The 17,695-nt window shown below is 44.0% G+C and overlaps 1 protein-coding gene across 2 annotated transcripts in view; it reads left to right on the top strand.

Moving 5' to 3' along the window:
• Positions 1-17,695, top strand: part of LOC109919584 (arf-GAP with GTPase, ANK repeat and PH domain-containing protein 3-like) — a 531,088-nt gene that overhangs the window by 231,542 nt on the left and 281,851 nt on the right. The window contains exon 1 of one of the 2 annotated variants that reach the window (XM_048596312.1): positions 7,339-8,737. The exons of the other annotated variant lie outside the window; for it this stretch is intronic. Within the exon in view, the coding sequence (XP_048452269.1) occupies positions 7,426-8,737 (1,312 nt within the window). The 5' untranslated portion in view covers positions 7,339-7,425. Of the gene's footprint in view, positions 1-7,338; positions 8,738-17,695 lie in introns of those variants that run through there. 2 annotated transcript variants of the gene reach the window in all.

The following is a 17,695-nucleotide window of genomic DNA, read 5'->3' as shown; positions in this document are numbered from 1 at the left end:
ACTGAGACAGGAACCGAAACACTGTGCCCGCACTGAGACAGGAACCGGAACACAGTGCACACACTGAGACAGGAACCGACATACAGTGCACACACTGAGACAGGAACCGACTCATGGTGCACACACTGAGACAGGAACTGACACACTGCTGAGACAGGATTTCATTTCCATCTGCAGTCCTGAAGGAGTGGTGCAGTGATCTCTGGACTCAGCTTTTGTGTGCTGGGAGAGTGGAATAGACACTCAGGAGTGTGGGTTTTAGCTGATTGCCCAGAATACAGTGTCTGTGAATTTGCTAACATACAACCAGTGGCTTTGTGATGAAGTAAAGTTGGCCCAAGAGTTTTTGCTTGTATTGAAGTTGATTCTAACTATAGGAAGGAATGCAACCTGCGCTGTCAGTGGTCTTTCACAGTTGCAGTTGTGTGTATATTCATCAGGATTCTTTGGCTCAGTGCTGCCTGCTTTGATAGTTAGCTGGGCACTCAGTGGGATGTGCCGTCACACTGCATGGTACTGTTTCTATAAAAGGAAAAGTGCATTGGAGCATGTGGAGTCTGTATGACTGTTTAATGCTCCAGGAAATCAGAGCTGTGGGAAGACGATGGTTTTGTGTCTGTGTGTTTTGTCTGTTTGATCCTGGAGCTGTCGTAAGGATTGCCCTTAGTGAAGAATGTAATTTTCAATGGGCAACTGTCATAAACCTGTATGTGTATAACTTACCCGTGTCTGGTATGTGGGTGCGAAGGAGGCAATATAGACAAAAGCTCTGCATAGCCTTGTCGAATTGGATGCCTCTGCCCTTTCTTCTTCCTCTTGAAAAACATGACTGCTAGTGAAAGAGAAAGGAAGATCACTGTATTCTTTCTGCTTTTTGTTATTTTATTTCCTTTCCCTTTTACAGAAAGTTTTGAGTTTTACTGTCCACTTCCATTGTCGCTCCGATTGTTCAGAGCTTGTATGACGTATAGTTCCACAGCACAGACCAGAGGGCCTAATGTTAAATGTGTCTGAAACTACAGAGGGATAAGAATAGAAGAGGATGGCATACAGGCCCCTCTGTATCAGAGGGGATGCAGTTCAATCTGGGTTCAAAATGTACTCTGGGTTGGAAATTTCAATGTCCAACACCAAGAGTGCCTCGGCCATAGATATAGCTGCTAGACTGAGTCTGCAGCAAGTGGTAAGGGAACCAACAAGAGGGAAAAACGTACTTGACCTCATCCTTACCAATCTGCCATCTGCAGATACATCTGTCCATGACAATATTGGTAAGAGTGACCATCGCACAGTCCTTGTGGCGATGAAGCCCCACCTTCACATTGAGAATAACCTCCATTGTATTGTGTGGCACTACCACCGTGCTGAATGGGACAGACTTCAAACAGATCTAGCAACTCAAGACTGGGCATCCATGAAGCGATGTGGGCCATCAATAGCAGCAGGATTGTACTCCAGCACAACGGATAACCTCATGCCAGGCATATCCCCCAAATGGAGAGCGCAGGAGGGCATGCCAGGAGCAGCACCAGGCATACCTGAAGATGAACTGAAGCCACCAAACAGGACTACTTGCATTACGAACAACATAAGCAGCAAGTGATAGATAGAGCTAAGCTTTGTTGACTGTTGGAAAAACCCATCTGGTTCACTAATGTCCTTTAGGGAAGGAAACTGCCATCCTTACCTGGTCTGGACTACATGTGACTCCAGACCAACAGCAATTTGGTTGACTCTTAATCACCCTCAGCAATTAGGGATAGGCAATAAATGCTGCCTAGCCAGTGATGCCCTCATCCGTGAATAAATAAAGAATAAAGGAAGCGATCCCACAACCAACGGATCAGATCTAAGCTCTGCAGTCCTGCCGCATCCAGTTGTGAATGGTAGTGGACAATTAACTCACTGGAGGAGGAGCCTCCACTCACACCCTTAATGATGGAAGAGCCCAGCACATCAGTGCAAAAGATAAGGCTGAAGCTTCCGCAACATTCTTCAGCCAGAAGTGCTGAGTGGATGATCCATCTCGGCCGCCTCCAGTGGTCCCCAGCATTACAGATACCAGTTTTCAGCCAACTCGATTCACTCCACTTGATATCAAGAAATGATTGGAGGCACTGGATATTGCAAAGGCTACAGGCCCTGACAATATTCTGGCAATAGTACTGAAGACTTGTGTTCCAAAACTTGCTGCTCCCCTAGCCAAGATGTTCCAGTACAGTTACAACACTGGCATCTACTGGACAATGTGGAAAATTTCCCAAGTGTGTCCGGTATATAAAAAGCAGGACAAATCCAATGCGGCCAATTGTTGCCCCATCAGTCTCCTCTCGATCATCAGTAAAGTGATGGAAGGTGTCAGCAACAGTACAATCAAGCAACACCTGCTCAGCAATAACCTGCTCAGTGACGCCCAGTTTGGGTTCCGCCAGGGCCACTCTCCTCCTGACCTCATTACAGCTTTGGTTCAAACATGGACAAAACAGCTGAATTCCAGAGTTGAGGTGAGAGTGACAGCACTTGACACCAAGGCTGCACTAGACTGAGTGTGGCATCACGGACCCCTAGCAAAACTGGAATCAAAGGGTATTGGGAAAAATCTCTCTGGCGGTTAGAGTCTTACTTGACATATAGGAAGATGGTTGCAGTTGTTGGTCAGTCATCTTGGCTCCAGGACGTCTCTGCAGGAGTTCCTCAGGGCAGTGTCTTTAGCCCAATCGTCTTCAGCTGCTTCATCAATGACCTTCCCTCCATCATAAGGTTAAAAGTGGGGATGTTCACCAATGGTTACACCATGTTCAGCACCATTCGTGACTCCTCAGATACTGAAGCAGTCCGTGTTCAAATGCGATAAGATTTGTACAATATTCAGGCTTGGGCTGACAAGTGGCAAAGAATATTCACACCACACAAATGCCAGGCAATGACCATCTCCAATAAGAGACAATCTAACCACTGCCCTTTGATATTCAGTGGTGTTACTCTCCCTGAATTTCCCACTATCAACATCCTTGGGGTTACCATTGACCAAAACCTCTGCTGGACTCACCACATTGAATCAGTCACTACAAGAGCAGGTCAGGGGCTAGGAATGCTGTGGCGAGTAACTCACCTGCAGACTCCTCCCAGCCTGTTCATCATCTGCAAAGTACAAATCAGGAGTGTGATGGAATACTCGCCACTTGCCTGGATGGGTACAGCTCCAATAACACTGACGAAGCTTAACACCATCCAGGACAAAGCAGCCAACTTGATTGGCACTACATCTGAAAGCATTCGCTCTCTTTGCTACCGATGCTCAGTAGCAGCAGTGTCTATTATCTACAATGCAGGTGCACTGTAGAGATTCACCAAAGATCCTTAGACACACCTTCTAAACCCACAACCACTTCCACATAGGACAAGGGCAGCAGATACAAGGGAGCACCATCACCTGCAAGTTCCCCTCCAAGCCACTCACCATCCTGACTTGGAAATGTATCGCCATTCTATCAGTGTCCCTGGGTTAAAATCCTGGAATTCTCTCGCTAACAGCATTGTGGGCCAACCTGCAGCACGTGGACTGCAGTGGTTCAAGAAGGCAGCTCACCACCACCTTCTCGAGCAACTATGGATGGGCAATAAATGCTGGCCAACCAACAATGCCCACATCCCATGAGTGAATACTGGACACAAAAAAATAAATTAGTGATGGTATGAGCGTAGGACAGGTTGTGAACAACAGTTTAACATTAGCTGAAGTTTTCAAAGGCTGGAGGCCAGTTGGGATATGATCAGACCGGTTCAGTATGAAGGTGACCAATCCTTGGCTGAGCATTGCAGCAGCTGAGGTGAAATGAGCAGGAGCAGAGATGAACATAACAAAACCGTTAGCAACTCCTTTGTCTATCCAACTGTCTTTCTCTCTCTTTGGGCTCTATCCTGTCGTTTACTCCCTACCCCACCCACCTCCCTATTTTCTCCATATAAACTGACGTTTTCCCAGCCACCATCAGTTCTGACGAAGGGTCACTGGACCCGAAACGTTAATTCTGACTTTTCCTTCACAGATGCTGCCAGACCTGCTGAGCTTTTCCAGCAAATTTGTTTTTGTTATAGTCAAATAGGTTTATTTGAAAGCACAAGCTTTTGGAGTGTAGCCTCTTCGTCAGGTGAACTGAGAAAGAAGCACACAGAACACAGAATTTGTAGGTAAAAGGTCAAAAGATCTCACAACTGATGAGAATGTATTAAACAATCCTAAAATGCTGTTAAATCTTTAATCAGTTAGAAGACCAACACCAGCACCTCCACATCATAGATTTGAGAAGGCAAGTGGAATGGTAAATTCCAGGGCTGTCAAAAGGGATTTTCTGCTATTGGTTAACTGACCTGAAACTATGACTATGTGTTCAATTTCCGCTTTTTTAAGAGTTCACTCTTTCGGACCCTCTTTTCCTCAAAGGAAGTGTTCCTATTGCAGGTATAGACCTTGATTTACTCTCCTTTCTGAGGTGACTCAATTGTGGAGGGCATTGCATCTTTCTCTTACCATGTATTGGAGTATTCTTTCTGAAAAGAGCATTATAGTGGAGTTAATTTGTGGCTGACAGTTTTCATCTAAACACGTATGAATTTTCAGTCCCAAAAATCTTACAGCCTCAACCAGTCAAACTGAATGTAACTTCTTCAGCCCCCATATATCAGTGACTGCAGTGATCTGGAAAGAAAAACTCTGCATAATATTCACTACTCCTGTGCAACACAGGTTGACCATCCTAACTGCTGCCTTGACTTGGAGCAGTTAACTGAAAATGAAGCAACCTCAATCTCCCTCCTCATTAACCAATACTGAGCGAGCTGGGTATATCCCTAAATCTACTCAGTTCACGAGTCATGGAATCACTGACAGTGAATACACTCTATGGTGCTATTCAGTTCCTGCTCACCAGAGGGTGCTGGCTGTCTAGGCTGTCACAGTGAGGGAGCCACAGACATCAGAGTGTGCAGCTGAAAGGGGTCAAGTTGGTGCATAGCACCTGCTGTAAATGGGTTTCTCAGGGATGAATGATAGCAAGATCGAGGTTGATCACATTTCAATTTGAGGATACTCTCAGCTTGTGTCTGGCGACTGGCTGCTTTCTCCTCATTCTCCTTCAATGTTACTGGGCTTCCTTATGAATTGGACATTGCCGGACGTGTACACAAAGAGATCAGCATCTGACAGATACTCACCTAATGTCCTTCTCCGGGATTTTGTTGTCATGTTTCACATTCATCATTTAGAGTTAATTTCTATCTCCCGAAGAGCATCACATCGATTTCCAGGACCTGCCTGAGATGAAGACAGGACTCACTAGCTGGGGTTTTGGATAAGAAACATTTTAGACTCTGGAGCAGGAATAGAATCACGGCTGGATATACTGGAATGGGAACAGGATCACCTAGTGGATGTACTGGAATGTGAATAGGATCACAGGGAATGTGTTGAAATGAGAATATGATCATGGGGCCAATATTCTGGTAAGGGAATAGGATCACAGGAGGATATACTTGAATGGGAATGGGATCATTAGATGGATAAACTGCATTGGGAATAGGATCACAGGTGGAAACACTGGAATGGGACTGGGATCACCGGCTGGATAAAATGGAGTGGGAATAGGATCACCGGGTGGATAAACTGGAGTGAGAGTTGACTGGAAATTTCGGAATATTGTTGACTTCACTCAACCTGTGGATTTTTTGTTGATTTATTGAAGGAGCTGTGTGTGTTCAGACATGAAATGTGGAAAGTGTGGAACAGGTGGGAATACAAAGCCTGTGGATTGTGGAAATGGCTGATCTTTGAATAGAAGTAAAATGCTCCAGTTGCTGGAAAGCTGAAACGAACACAGAGAGTGCTGGAGAAGCTCAGCCTGATATGACTTCTTCAGAACTCAAGAAGAAGATGAGTGATATCGGATTTGAAATATTATCTCTGATTTTCTTTCCACAGATGCTGCTGGATCTGCTGAGTTTCTCCAACAATTTTTGAATGTAGCCTGAATGAAAGTTCCAGATTGGATCAATTTGCTTGCATCATCATACTGAAAGTATAAAAATAAGATGCATTTTATTTTAAGCATATCATGATCAGGTCTGTCCCAGTCAATGAGGAGGATTTGAAAATCACTTGCTTTTGTATTGTAGGGATCCCAGCAGCTGATTTATGCAAAGCAAAATCACAAAAGCAGTGATATAACAATGAAAGGAGAACCAGTTTCTTTTGTTATTTGGTTACATGATAAATATTGGGCAGGCACCTGTGTAAGACTGGATTTCTCGCGCTTCCTCTTGAGTTAATATTCTGTTCCCACCAAGCCCTATAAGTTTAATCTGTCTTTCAAAAGATAGCACCTCTGACAATGCAGCACTCCCTGTCATTTATCCTGCTGAAACATGGGACATCAGTGCTCTACTCGGCCTGAACTGCCACCCCTGACTCTCTGACCCCTTCACGTGGGTATTCAGGATCATTCCCCCTTCAGCATCAATGACATGGGTACGTGAGATTGGGCAAATGGCAGCTCCCTCTCTTTGACTGATCATACTGCGCTTAGTGACAGTGAGCTGGAGGTGTTGAATGTGAAGTGGAAAGGGAGAAGCAGTGATTTCAGTAGAATAGTCACATATTCCCCACAAGTCCACATTCTGCTCATCCTGTCACTGTGCCCCGGTCAGCATCAGTTTACTTTTATCTTGACCCAGCTACATATATCTGCAGAAATCCTCTGGTGAGATCCACTCCACATTTTCCCTGTCTCCATGCTGATAGATTTAGTACAAGGTACAGGCATGCAGACTCGGTGTGAGAGAATATTTCTCAACTAATCCTGGCCAGGTCTGACACAGAGAGCAACTGACATGTCGCAGTTCTGAGTGCAAGCCACAACAGGAGGTTAGCAGCCAGGGCTCCTGTGCACTGAAAGAAGAAAGGTCAATTTTGTTCAATGTTTGTCCCAATAGTTGGGATGCTGCTGATCTGAGAGGATAGGTATTTCTATGCTGTGGAATTCTGACTTTGCGCCAGCATGTGGGAGATCCCATCCAGCGGCTCTCGTGTGGAGTTACTGCTCAGTCAAAATTCTCTCTAACACCGTGTGTGGATTGTTATTTCTTCAAAGCTGGTTTAGCTCCAGCTTTTAAAGTGACTCAAGCAGAGTGGAATGTTTTCCTTTGGGCTGGGAGACTGCAACACCCAATGAGACTCCTGAGAGTTAAAAATGTTGGTGCAGTCTGACAGGCCACTGTTCTCCCTGAACAGCAGTTCTCAGCGTAAGGCTGACACTCTGTCAGGGGATCCGGGTGGCAGAGAGTTTCAGAGCAGTTAATAAATCTGCAGCGAGTGAATCAGATGGCTTTGGTCTCCAGGCTCCTTGTGAGCCCAAACTGAACTCAGACGGAATGGCAGCTGATATGACTGGCAACTCTGAGGGCACTGACAGAGAGCTGGCAATGGAGCACAGCAAATTGGAGCATAAGAGGATATTGCAGGCAAAAACTGACCACGATACATTGACGTGTCGCTGCTGTCACTCGCCCAGTGAACAGGCTGCAGATATTCAAACTGCTGCCGTGCCTGAACAGGTAAATATTACCGGTGTCTTGCAGGTTAAATTCAAGAGATTGATAGAGGTCCGGGCGGGACGCCTCCGGAAGGAGACCAAGCCCAGTGACGCTGTCGATTTCTCCGGAAAGCTCTCAAGTGTGATGGTTGATTCCCCACTGAACTCCGTCAATGACAGACCAAGACGTCCCAGGAGTATCTGTGTCCCAGAAAACAAGATTGGATTATTCCCAGAGCTGGATTCCCAGTCACTGGTGCCAGCTGTGAGGAGGAGAGGGATCGATCCTGATCCATTGTGTAAGGGAGAGCATTCTCAGCACCACAATGAAGCAGCAGTAGGAACTGTACAGCCTCAAGCATGCATTCTCTGGCCTGGGAAGAAGGAACTACGTCGACCCCTTAGTATGAGTTTCCTTGAGGCTACCAGAACTCCCTGCCATGCTGGGGCTGAGGTACTAGACAGTGCAGTGGCTGAGCAGACTGCCACTGCCACCAGATCTGACAGCACAAGCTTTTTGCGAACTGGCTATCGATGGTCTAGTCACCGATGGGTTAGCTCAGCTGGGAAGATAGTGAGTGCAAAAGACACAGCAAGTGATCTCAAGACCCCAAACTCCAAAATATCCCTAAAATCACTAAAAAGAAGCCTCAGCTTTCGGATTAGGAGAGGAGAGAACAAGAAGGAGTGTGAGAGCGGCAGGAGCAGGACACTGAGTGTTGGAGAATCCTTCCGACAAAGGCTGAAGTCACCTGTAAGTGGGAACTTGTCTTCCCCAGAGACACCAAACCAAGAGACGCCCAACTGGCTTAAGCAAGGTCAGAGTTATCAGGTGCATCTACCATCTCTTATAAACACCTCCTCAGCTCCGACAGTGAAGCCAGCATACTCACCGAAAGAAAACATTGAGGAGAACAACTGGTGGAAGTTTCTGACTGCTCATTTTCGCAAAAAGGATTCACGTGTGAACAAAAACTCCCGTAAAAATGATAGATTGAGATCTGATTTGCAGAGGAATGGCTGGACTTCACCGAGTGAGGAACAGAATGTGATTTCGTGTGGGATCCTTGAATCTTGCAACATACCTGATCCATTTATGGAGATCCATCATCATCCGTCCAGAAGTGAAATGTCATCACCATCATCAGAAGGTAAACTGGGAGCTACATGGCTGATTGGTAGCAACAGCAGCAAACATCAGGATGATACAGATGTGGTGCTTATCATTCAAGTCTGGTTCAGAGCTAGTTTTTATAAGTGAAAGTGGTGCATGTAATAAGGGTAATCGGGTTTTGTGGAATTCCATTAACTAAACTGCTATGAACTGTGTGAAAGTGGACTGTCTGTGGATTCACCAACTCAACCTGGCATCTCTCAGCCACCCTGATTGTGCATAGGACAACAATGCCATTAACATGTATGAATTTAAGGAAGGATTGTCGCATTTGTGTGAACCTAGCACCTGCTCCGGTAGATATGAAGCATTCAGTCTGTTGTTTGGTAATGTCAGTTTGTAGCCAGGATTTCTCTAGAATGAACATGTGGAAAGGTTAAACAGTTAATGCTTAGACCTCAGCTATTCACAATAAGATTAATGATTTAGATGAAGGAGCTAAATGTAACATCTCCAAGTTTGTAAATGACGCAAAGCTGGGTGGGAGGGTAAACGGTGAGGAGGATGCAGATACTTTGGTGTGATTTGGATAGGCTGATTTAGTGGGCAGATGTATGGCAGATGAATGCATAATGTGGATGAATGGAAGTAAAAACAGGAAGGCAGATTATTATCTGAATGGCGACAGATTGAGAAAGGGAGAGGTGCAATGGGATCTGGGTGTCTTGTACACCAGTCGCTGAAAGAGAACATGCAGGTGCAGCAGGCGGTTTAGAAGGTCAGTGATATCAACGTGTACCACGACCTCTGACTTATCACCCTCCATCTTCAGGATGCCCTGCAGCCACTCAGTGACATTTCTGACAGTGGTCCCAGGGAGACGACACACTATTCTGGAGTCAAGTCTGCATTCGCAGAAACGCCTGTCTACAACTCTCACTGTTGAGCCAACTATTTCCTTTGGACTCTTGTTCTTGTTTCCTTGTGCAGCAGAGCCACCCATAGTGCTGCATTCTGTAATGGAACCTTCATTATCATCCTTTACCTACACTGAAAGATGGTATTGAGTGGGATGTCCTTTCGGACTGTCTGGTCTGCCTGTCATGCCCCTTTCCTCTGACTGGTGGTCACCCATTCCCTTTCCTGCCCTCAGTCTACAGGGTCACAATGTCAGCAAACGTGCTACCCACACTGCCCTCAGCCTTGCAGATGTACCCCTGTGCCTTCAGGTCCATTGAAGTTCTAAGACTTGGCACTCAAGCTGTTTGAACTGTTGGCACTTCTTACACATGTGGTCCTTGTATCAGCAACTAATGGGAACATTTACTTAAATGGGAAGGAAGTAGGTAAAAGTAAAGTTACCATTGCCCTCTGAACCATAGAACTGCTGTCTCATTAGAGAGAGATGACTGCTGGTGGTGAGTCACCACACTTCAGGGGAGGAAAAAGGTCGAGAAGGAGAGCCCTTCATGGCAACCTCAGTTGGTGCATGCATTGAACCCACACTCTTGATATTACTCTGCATCATAAACTAGCCATCCAGCCAACTGATCTAACCGACCCAAGGATAGAAGTGTAGTGTTATGTAAAAGACAGTTTCTATGAAACAGAATCAAAAGAGATGACACACAATTGATCTTGAGCCTGTTGATTTTGTATGCATGTGCTTTGTAACTTGGAGGCTATTGGTTATGTTCACATGAGCTCATTGTGATGACTCACGTAGGTCAAAGCTTGTATACTTTTTACGGCCATGTCCCTTCAAGGCCAGTGTGGTCTAGGGAATATTTTGAAGAGGGTAATTTGTTACTGACTATGATATCAGACAGTTCTAATAATACCCATGTGTCCTGAGGTTGCAATGAGGACAGACAAACCATAGAGCAAAGGGTAAAAAGAAGGCTAATTGCAGTGGGGTTGGATCAGCCAGTGTTTTTTCTTTTGTCTTGGCTGTTTAGAACACATTGAGAATTGGTGCAAAGAGGAAAGAAGCAGTTGCTCCCCAAATGGAAATGTTTGGCCATTTTCAAATAGATCCTGGTGTTGAAATAGATTTCTGAATTATGTTGATCTCACTTGGCACATTAGAGTAAAAGTTTTAAGAGTGAAATCTTGTCCAGCACATTTCTTTCCATTGGCATCATGAGGATTCCTTACTATTTAAAAAGTCATTCATCTCTGTGGGGATTTTAATATTGTAGTCTGTAATTGTTGTTGTCCCACTATGCCTACAATAAGTGCTACTTATTCATCATTCCTGTGCTTGCTCACCTGAAGTGACTGTATTAAATATAAATTTCTATCCCTGTGTTTAAACCTCTCCAGATCTTACTTTTGCCTATGCCAATACCCCTGCACAATCTGACAACCACTCCATCCTCCCTCAGTTTTTGTTCCCAATCCTCTGACACTGGCTACTTGCATGCCACTTTCCCCATTATTGTGCGCAAGTAGGCTGTTGCATTCTGTTGTGTGAAAGTGTCAGCTCATGTGTGTTGATAAACAGATGGGTGTGCATTTTCTTTTATTTATTTATGAGATATGGACATCACTGGCTGGACCAGCATTTATTGCCTGTCCATAGTTACCCTTGAGAAGTTGGTGATGAGCTGTCTTCTTGAACCACTGCATTCGATGAAGCTTATATATTTGCATGCCTGTTTGAAGGTACTTGAAACCCTGTATTTTTGCGTAGTCTGGGCCTGAATTTTGCAAACTCTGCTTTTGTATATGTTTGTTTTGTGTAACAACATCTCAAAAGTCTTTCATTCAGATCTGAGAAAGTATTTTTGTGATGTGGGAAGTGTGACTATAAAAAGCTCTGAATGTTAAAGTTGCTGTTGGATTCTGATTTGTATCCTGACGAAGGTTCCCAGGCACTGTTGAGTGGGTGAGAAATGTAAAGTGTTTTCTTCTGCCTGTCCTTAAACAGGAGCAAGTGACCTTGCTGCTCCTGTGTTCCTCTGTGGAATGCAAAGAATGGTATTTTAAAAACTGGCCACAATTTAACAGACTGCTGTCCAGTGTGACAACATTTCCATCTCAATCTCTGTTAAATTATTAACAGATTCTTCCTATAACCATTACACAGGTATCTTAATTGTACTGGTAAGAGAAACAGAAAATGCTGGAGACATTGAGCAGGTCAGACAGCATCTTTGGAGGAGAAAAAACAAGACCTAATATGTTAGGTTTATGAGTTTTCATCATATGCTCTCTGTTTTTCTTTTCCTTCTGATGTGTGAAGCTGCTTTTTACATTCCATAACTTATTGCTTGAAGCCCCCACATCCCTGTGAAGCTTCCAGATGTAGCTGTCAAGGTGGGTCTGCATATGTACCTAAGGATTAAACAAGTGGCCTTATTATGGCACTGATTGTGCTGAATTTGATTATTCCTCCTTACTCTGGGGCTTCCCTCAACAATTCATTTCCTGTCCTCTTCTATTTGTTGTTAACTCGCCGGTCATGTTTCAGAATTCCAATGGCTTCTTCTCTTTCTGTCATCTGAAAGAAGGCACCCGTGACAATACCATGCCCTTCAGTGCTGACTCTCCCACAATGTAACTTCCTTCAATACTGCTTCTCTGACAGTGTCGCATTCCCTCAGTACTACCCCATAACAGAGCAGTGCCCCCTCACTCACAACCCTCCAACAGTGCAGCATACTATTGTACTGCCTCTCGTATGGCGTGGCACTCCCTCACTCTTGACCATTCATTTAACCTGTCTGTATTCAGCTGTGGACTCTGTGTCATCTTCACCATTTGCCCTCCTTGTTTTTGTGTCATCCACAATCTTGACAATATTGCATTAACTTCTTTTTTTCAAGTCATTGCAAATAATTTGTTGCCCCAGCACGGATCCCTGTGGCACTCTACTGATTACAGGTTGCCATCCTTTGTCTCAACTCTCTGTCTTCTATTATTAGCCAATCCTCCATCTGTACTAATATTCTACCCCAGCACCATGGACACTCACCTTATTAAGTAGCCTTGTGTTTTGTACCTTATAGAACTTTTGGAATTCCAGATATATTACACCGATTGGCACCCCTTTGTTTAACATGCCTGTTACCTTCTCAAAGAATTCTAATAAATGTAGCAGGCATGATTTCCCCTTCATGAGCTATCTTGACTCTGCTTGATTATAAGATATAACACAGTGTGGAGCTAGAGGAACACAACAGGCCTGGCAGCATCAGAGAAGCAGGAAAGTTGACGTTTCTTAAGACCTGACCCGAAACGTCAACTTTCTTGCTCCTCTGATGCTGCCTGCCTGCTGTGTTCCTCCAGCTCCACACTGTGTTATCTCTGACTCCAGCACTTGCAGTTCTTACTATCTCTTCTTGATTATAATGTGTATTTCTAAATGTTTAGCTATGATGTCTGCTAATTGGCCTATAGTTTCCTGTTTTTGTCTTGCTTCCTTTGTTTCCTCCTTTAACCTTATTTGCTCTTGTTTTCCTATGTTTGTACACTCTGTTCCTTCTCGGCTCACTTTTTACTTTGGGTATCATTATCAAAATAGCTGCCCTGCAATGCCACTACGTTCTTATTGTTTGTACTGCTTCTCTGACAGGGCAGCACTCACTGAAAATTTCAGACGTTCCTGGGTTATGGACTCAAGTTTTTAGAGGGGAATTTGAATTTACAATCTTTTGATTCATAGTTGAGAATCACCGAGCCCCAGCTGACACTAAATCACTAAAAGTGCTTGAGCTATAATGATGGATGAGAATAGTTGCAGCGAGCTTGAAGATATGAATATAATAAATAGCAAATAACCCTGTCTCTAATTTACATTGACTACAGTTATCTAAACTGAAGCTGTTACCTAGTGTTATTTGCCATGGTTGTCTCATTGTCTGAGCTTCAGCAATCTGTCAGAGTGCCTTGCTTATGTAGTGTTTCATCCTAATCCTTACAGTATCCCCATCTGCCATGTCGTCTGAGATTAGTGAGGTTGGTGGGTGTGATGTAAAGCAGAGGCTGGGAATGTTCAAACTGCTGAGAATAATTTTCGTGGCACACCCTTCATAACGGTCATAGTCCTGGTCACAGGTTGGCAATTCAGAATTGAGATAGATCTGTAATAGGTAACTTTTTGTTAAGCAACGTTATTAAGGGATATGGGCTGAAGGCAGTTATCTAAAGTTAGGCCACAGATCAGCCATGACTTCATTGAATAGTGAAACAGGCTTGAGGGGCTGAATGGCCTATTCCTGTTCCGATGTTCCAATATTATTGTTGTGTATTGAAATTCCATCAAGATAAGCTGGAAATCTAAATTGAAGTGATTGGGTAACCATCAGCAAAGTGATGAAATCATAAGATCATAAAACCTTAAGAAATAAGAACAGGAGTTGGCCATTTTGCTACTCGAGTCAGCTCTGCCATTCAATAGGATTATGCCTGATCTGACGTTCCTCTTGTCCACTTTCCTGCCCTTTCCCTGTAACCCTTGATTCCTCTACTGATCAACAATATATCCATACAAGACTTACATAAGGACTATATCCTCACAGCTCTTTGTGGCAAGGAGTTCCAAAGACTCCCAACCTTCAGAGAGAAGATGGGGAAATATTCTCTTAGCATTTACTCTGTCGAGCCCCATAAGAATCAATATGTTTCAATGAGATCACCTCTCATTTTTCTAAACTCCAGTGAGTAGAATCCCATCCTGTTCAGCCTTTGCTCATTAGACAATCCCTCCATACTGGTGATCATCCCAGTGAACCTTCTCTGAACTGCCTCCAATAAAATGATATCTTTCATTAAATAAGGGGACCAAAACTGCTCACAGTACTCCAGATGTGGCCTCATCAGCACCTTGTACAGTTGCAGTAAGACTTCCCTACTGTTATACTCCAAACCCCTTAAAATAAGGGCCAACCTTCCATTAGCCTCCCTGATTTCCTGCTGCACCTGTGTGCTAGCTCTCTGTGTCTCACACACAAGTGCTCCCAAGTCCCTTTGTGTTGCAGCTTTCTGCAGTTTTTCTCCATTTAAATAATATTCTGGTCTTTTGTTGTCGTTTTCAAAATGAACAACTTTGTATTTCCCACATTAAATTCCATCTGCCAACTTTTTGCCCACTTACGTAATCTATCAATATCCCTGAGTAAACTGTTTGTGTCAGCCTCACAACCTAGATGTTCTTATGTCGTGTGCAAATTTGATTACAGTACACTACTTGCTTCTTCCAAGTTATTAATAAATGCCTACGTATCTGCATTTCTATCTCTCCCTGATTCTTTGGAGACCTATAGTACAATTCCAGCAAAGTGAATCCCCCTTTTTGTTTTTAAGTTCCACACATATGGTCTTATTTGAAAAACCTTCAAAGATATCATCCTTTTCACGCCAGTTATTGACTCCTTATCAACCACGTCCAACAAGAAAGAATTTATCCATCGTCCTTTGGCATTTAATTACATCATCATTGCTGAATCCTCTACTGTCAACATCCCAGACATTACTGTTAACTCGAAACTGAACTGGACCGGCCACATAAATACTATGGACTACACACTTATTTCTAAGGCTGGGTATTCTGCATGCAACGTCTTACCTCCTGTATCCCCAAAAGCTGTCCATCATTTACTAGGAGTAAGTCAAGTGTGTGATGGCATATATTCCACTGGCTTTGATATATGCAGCTTCAACAAAACTCCAGAAGCTCATCACCTTCCAGGCCAAAACAATCTGCTTAATTTAACTATTTCCCTCAACACTGAGTCCCTTCACAATGTGGCAGGAGTGTGAAGCATCTCCAAGATGCATCCAGTAACTTGCTGTAGCTTCTTTGACAGAAACTTCCAAACATAGTCCAAACCTACAACTTGGTAGGACAAGGGCAGCTGATACATGGGAAAATGTTATTTATTGTCCCAATGCTCATTGATGCCCAGTTATGCAGCATCTTTATTTTAAAATTCTTATCCGAGTTTTCAATTTTTTAATTCACTCTTGGGACATGGGCATTGTTGGCTGAGCCAACATTAAATACTTGTCCCTAGTTGCCCTTGATAAGGTGGTGATGAGCTTCTTTCTTGAATCTTTACAGTCCATGTGATGTAGCGGCTTTTCTTCTCCCTGTCTTCATAATCTCTTCTGGCTCCACAATTCTGTGAAATTTTCTCATTTAAACCTCTCCATGTCTCACTTTCTTTTAGACACTCCTTAAAACCTACCATTTTGGCCATGTGTTTGATGACCTGCCTTAATATCTCCTTATGTGGTTCAATATCAAATTTTGTCTTATCATGCTTTTTAGGATTTTGTTCCATCCTCTCAATTGGATGTGGGCCAATATTTATGCTGGAGAAGCTGGTAGTGAGCTACCTTTTTGGACTACTAGGTGCAGGGCTGGATGAACACAGCAGGCCAAGCAGCATCATAGGAGCAGAGAGGCTGACGTTTCGGGCCTAGACCCTTCATCAGAAAAGGGGGAGGGGAAGGGGGTTTTGAAATAACTAGGGAGAGAGTGGGAGGCGGATAGAAGAGGGATAGAGGAGAGGATAGGTGGAGAGGAAACAAACAGGTCGAAGAGGCGGGGATGGAGCCAGTAAAGGTGAGTGTAGGTAGGGAGTTAGGAAGGGGATAGGTCAGTCCAGGGAGGACGGACAGGTCAAGGGGGCGGGATGAGGTTGGTCGGTAGGAGATGGAGGTGCGGCTTGAGGTGGGAGGAGGGGATAGGTGGGAGGAAGAACAGGTTAGGGAGGCAGGGACGAGCTGGACTGGTTTTGGGATGCGGTAGGGGGAGGGGAGATTTTGAAACTTGTGAAATCCACATTGATACCATTGGGCTGCAGGGTTCCCAAGCGGAATATGAGTTGCTGTTCCTGCAACCTTCGGGTGGCATCGTTGTGGCACTGCAGGAGGCCCAGGATGGACATGTCGTCTGAGGAATGGGAGGGGGAGTTGAAATGGTTCTGGTGTCTTTGGGGTGGAGATACACATAGTGTTGTTAGGGAGGGAGTTCACAATGACAAACTTGCATTTATATAGCATCATGAACGTGGTAGAATGCCTTGGGCCTTTTTGCTATGTCAGACACACTAAAGTAATGCAAATCATTTTTATTAAACAGCTCTGTAAGTGTAATAAATTCTGGCTTTGCAGTCACGTTCAAATCGCAAGAACAAATAAACAAAAACCTCCATGAGCTCAGACTCCAAGTTTTTTAGACTCCCTATCACTGTATCCTTCTCTATCCCTATTTCACTGTGTTTATTGTTTCTGCCTGTACTGTACTTTCTCTGCATTGTCCACTCTGTTGTTTCCATCTTGGCCCTGCATTCTGAAACTCTTATCTTGTCTTGCCAGTTTTTAACAGGTTTGAAGGCTCCTTAAAAGTTAGCTCTTTGATGAAGTATTTGGTGACCTTTGCTGACTCTTTTCTTTAGCTGCTTGTTAAAGGTGTAGTATATCTCAGTGCTATCTGCTCCTCTGGGCTGCGCTGCCTTCTTTGTGTTACTTGTATTCAAAGAAAATGAATTTCCCTTGCCTAGGTCGATTTGTTGCTTGGATACTGCGTTGCTGGAACTTGCTGTGTTCTTAAATAAAGGCAGTTGTTCTTTAAGTGCATTTGTTTGGACAGGTTGTACCTCAGGGGGTGAAATCATTCTTAAACTTAATGATTTCCATGCACAATGCAGGGTTTGAAGCTGGTCAGTCTACTTTTCCTTGTGACAACAGGGACTTTATTTTCCCGGTGAGATTTGATGACCTTCAGTGAAGATTTGAAACTGCCCAGTTGGGTCTGGACGAGGGACCTCAGTAATTGAAACAAAATTAAGTAAAAGTTGGCTTCCAAGAAATTTGATTGTATTTCTAAAGAAGGTGATTGGGTGTGTAGATGAGGGTAGTGCAGTTGATGTAGTTTATATGGATTTCAGCAAAGTCTTTCACAAGGTCTCACATTGGAGAGTGGTAAAGAAGTTAAAAGCCCATGGGATCCAGGGGAATTTGGTAAGTTGGGTCCAAAATTGGC

Source organism: Rhincodon typus, chromosome 4 (assembly GCF_021869965.1).
Source record: "Rhincodon typus isolate 14 chromosome 4, sRhiTyp1.1, whole genome shotgun sequence".
In the NCBI taxonomy this organism is placed as follows: Eukaryota; Metazoa; Chordata; class Chondrichthyes; order Orectolobiformes; family Rhincodontidae; genus Rhincodon; species Rhincodon typus.
The sequence above is the reverse complement of the archived record's forward strand: the minus strand, read 5'-3'. Positions and strand labels throughout refer to the sequence as shown.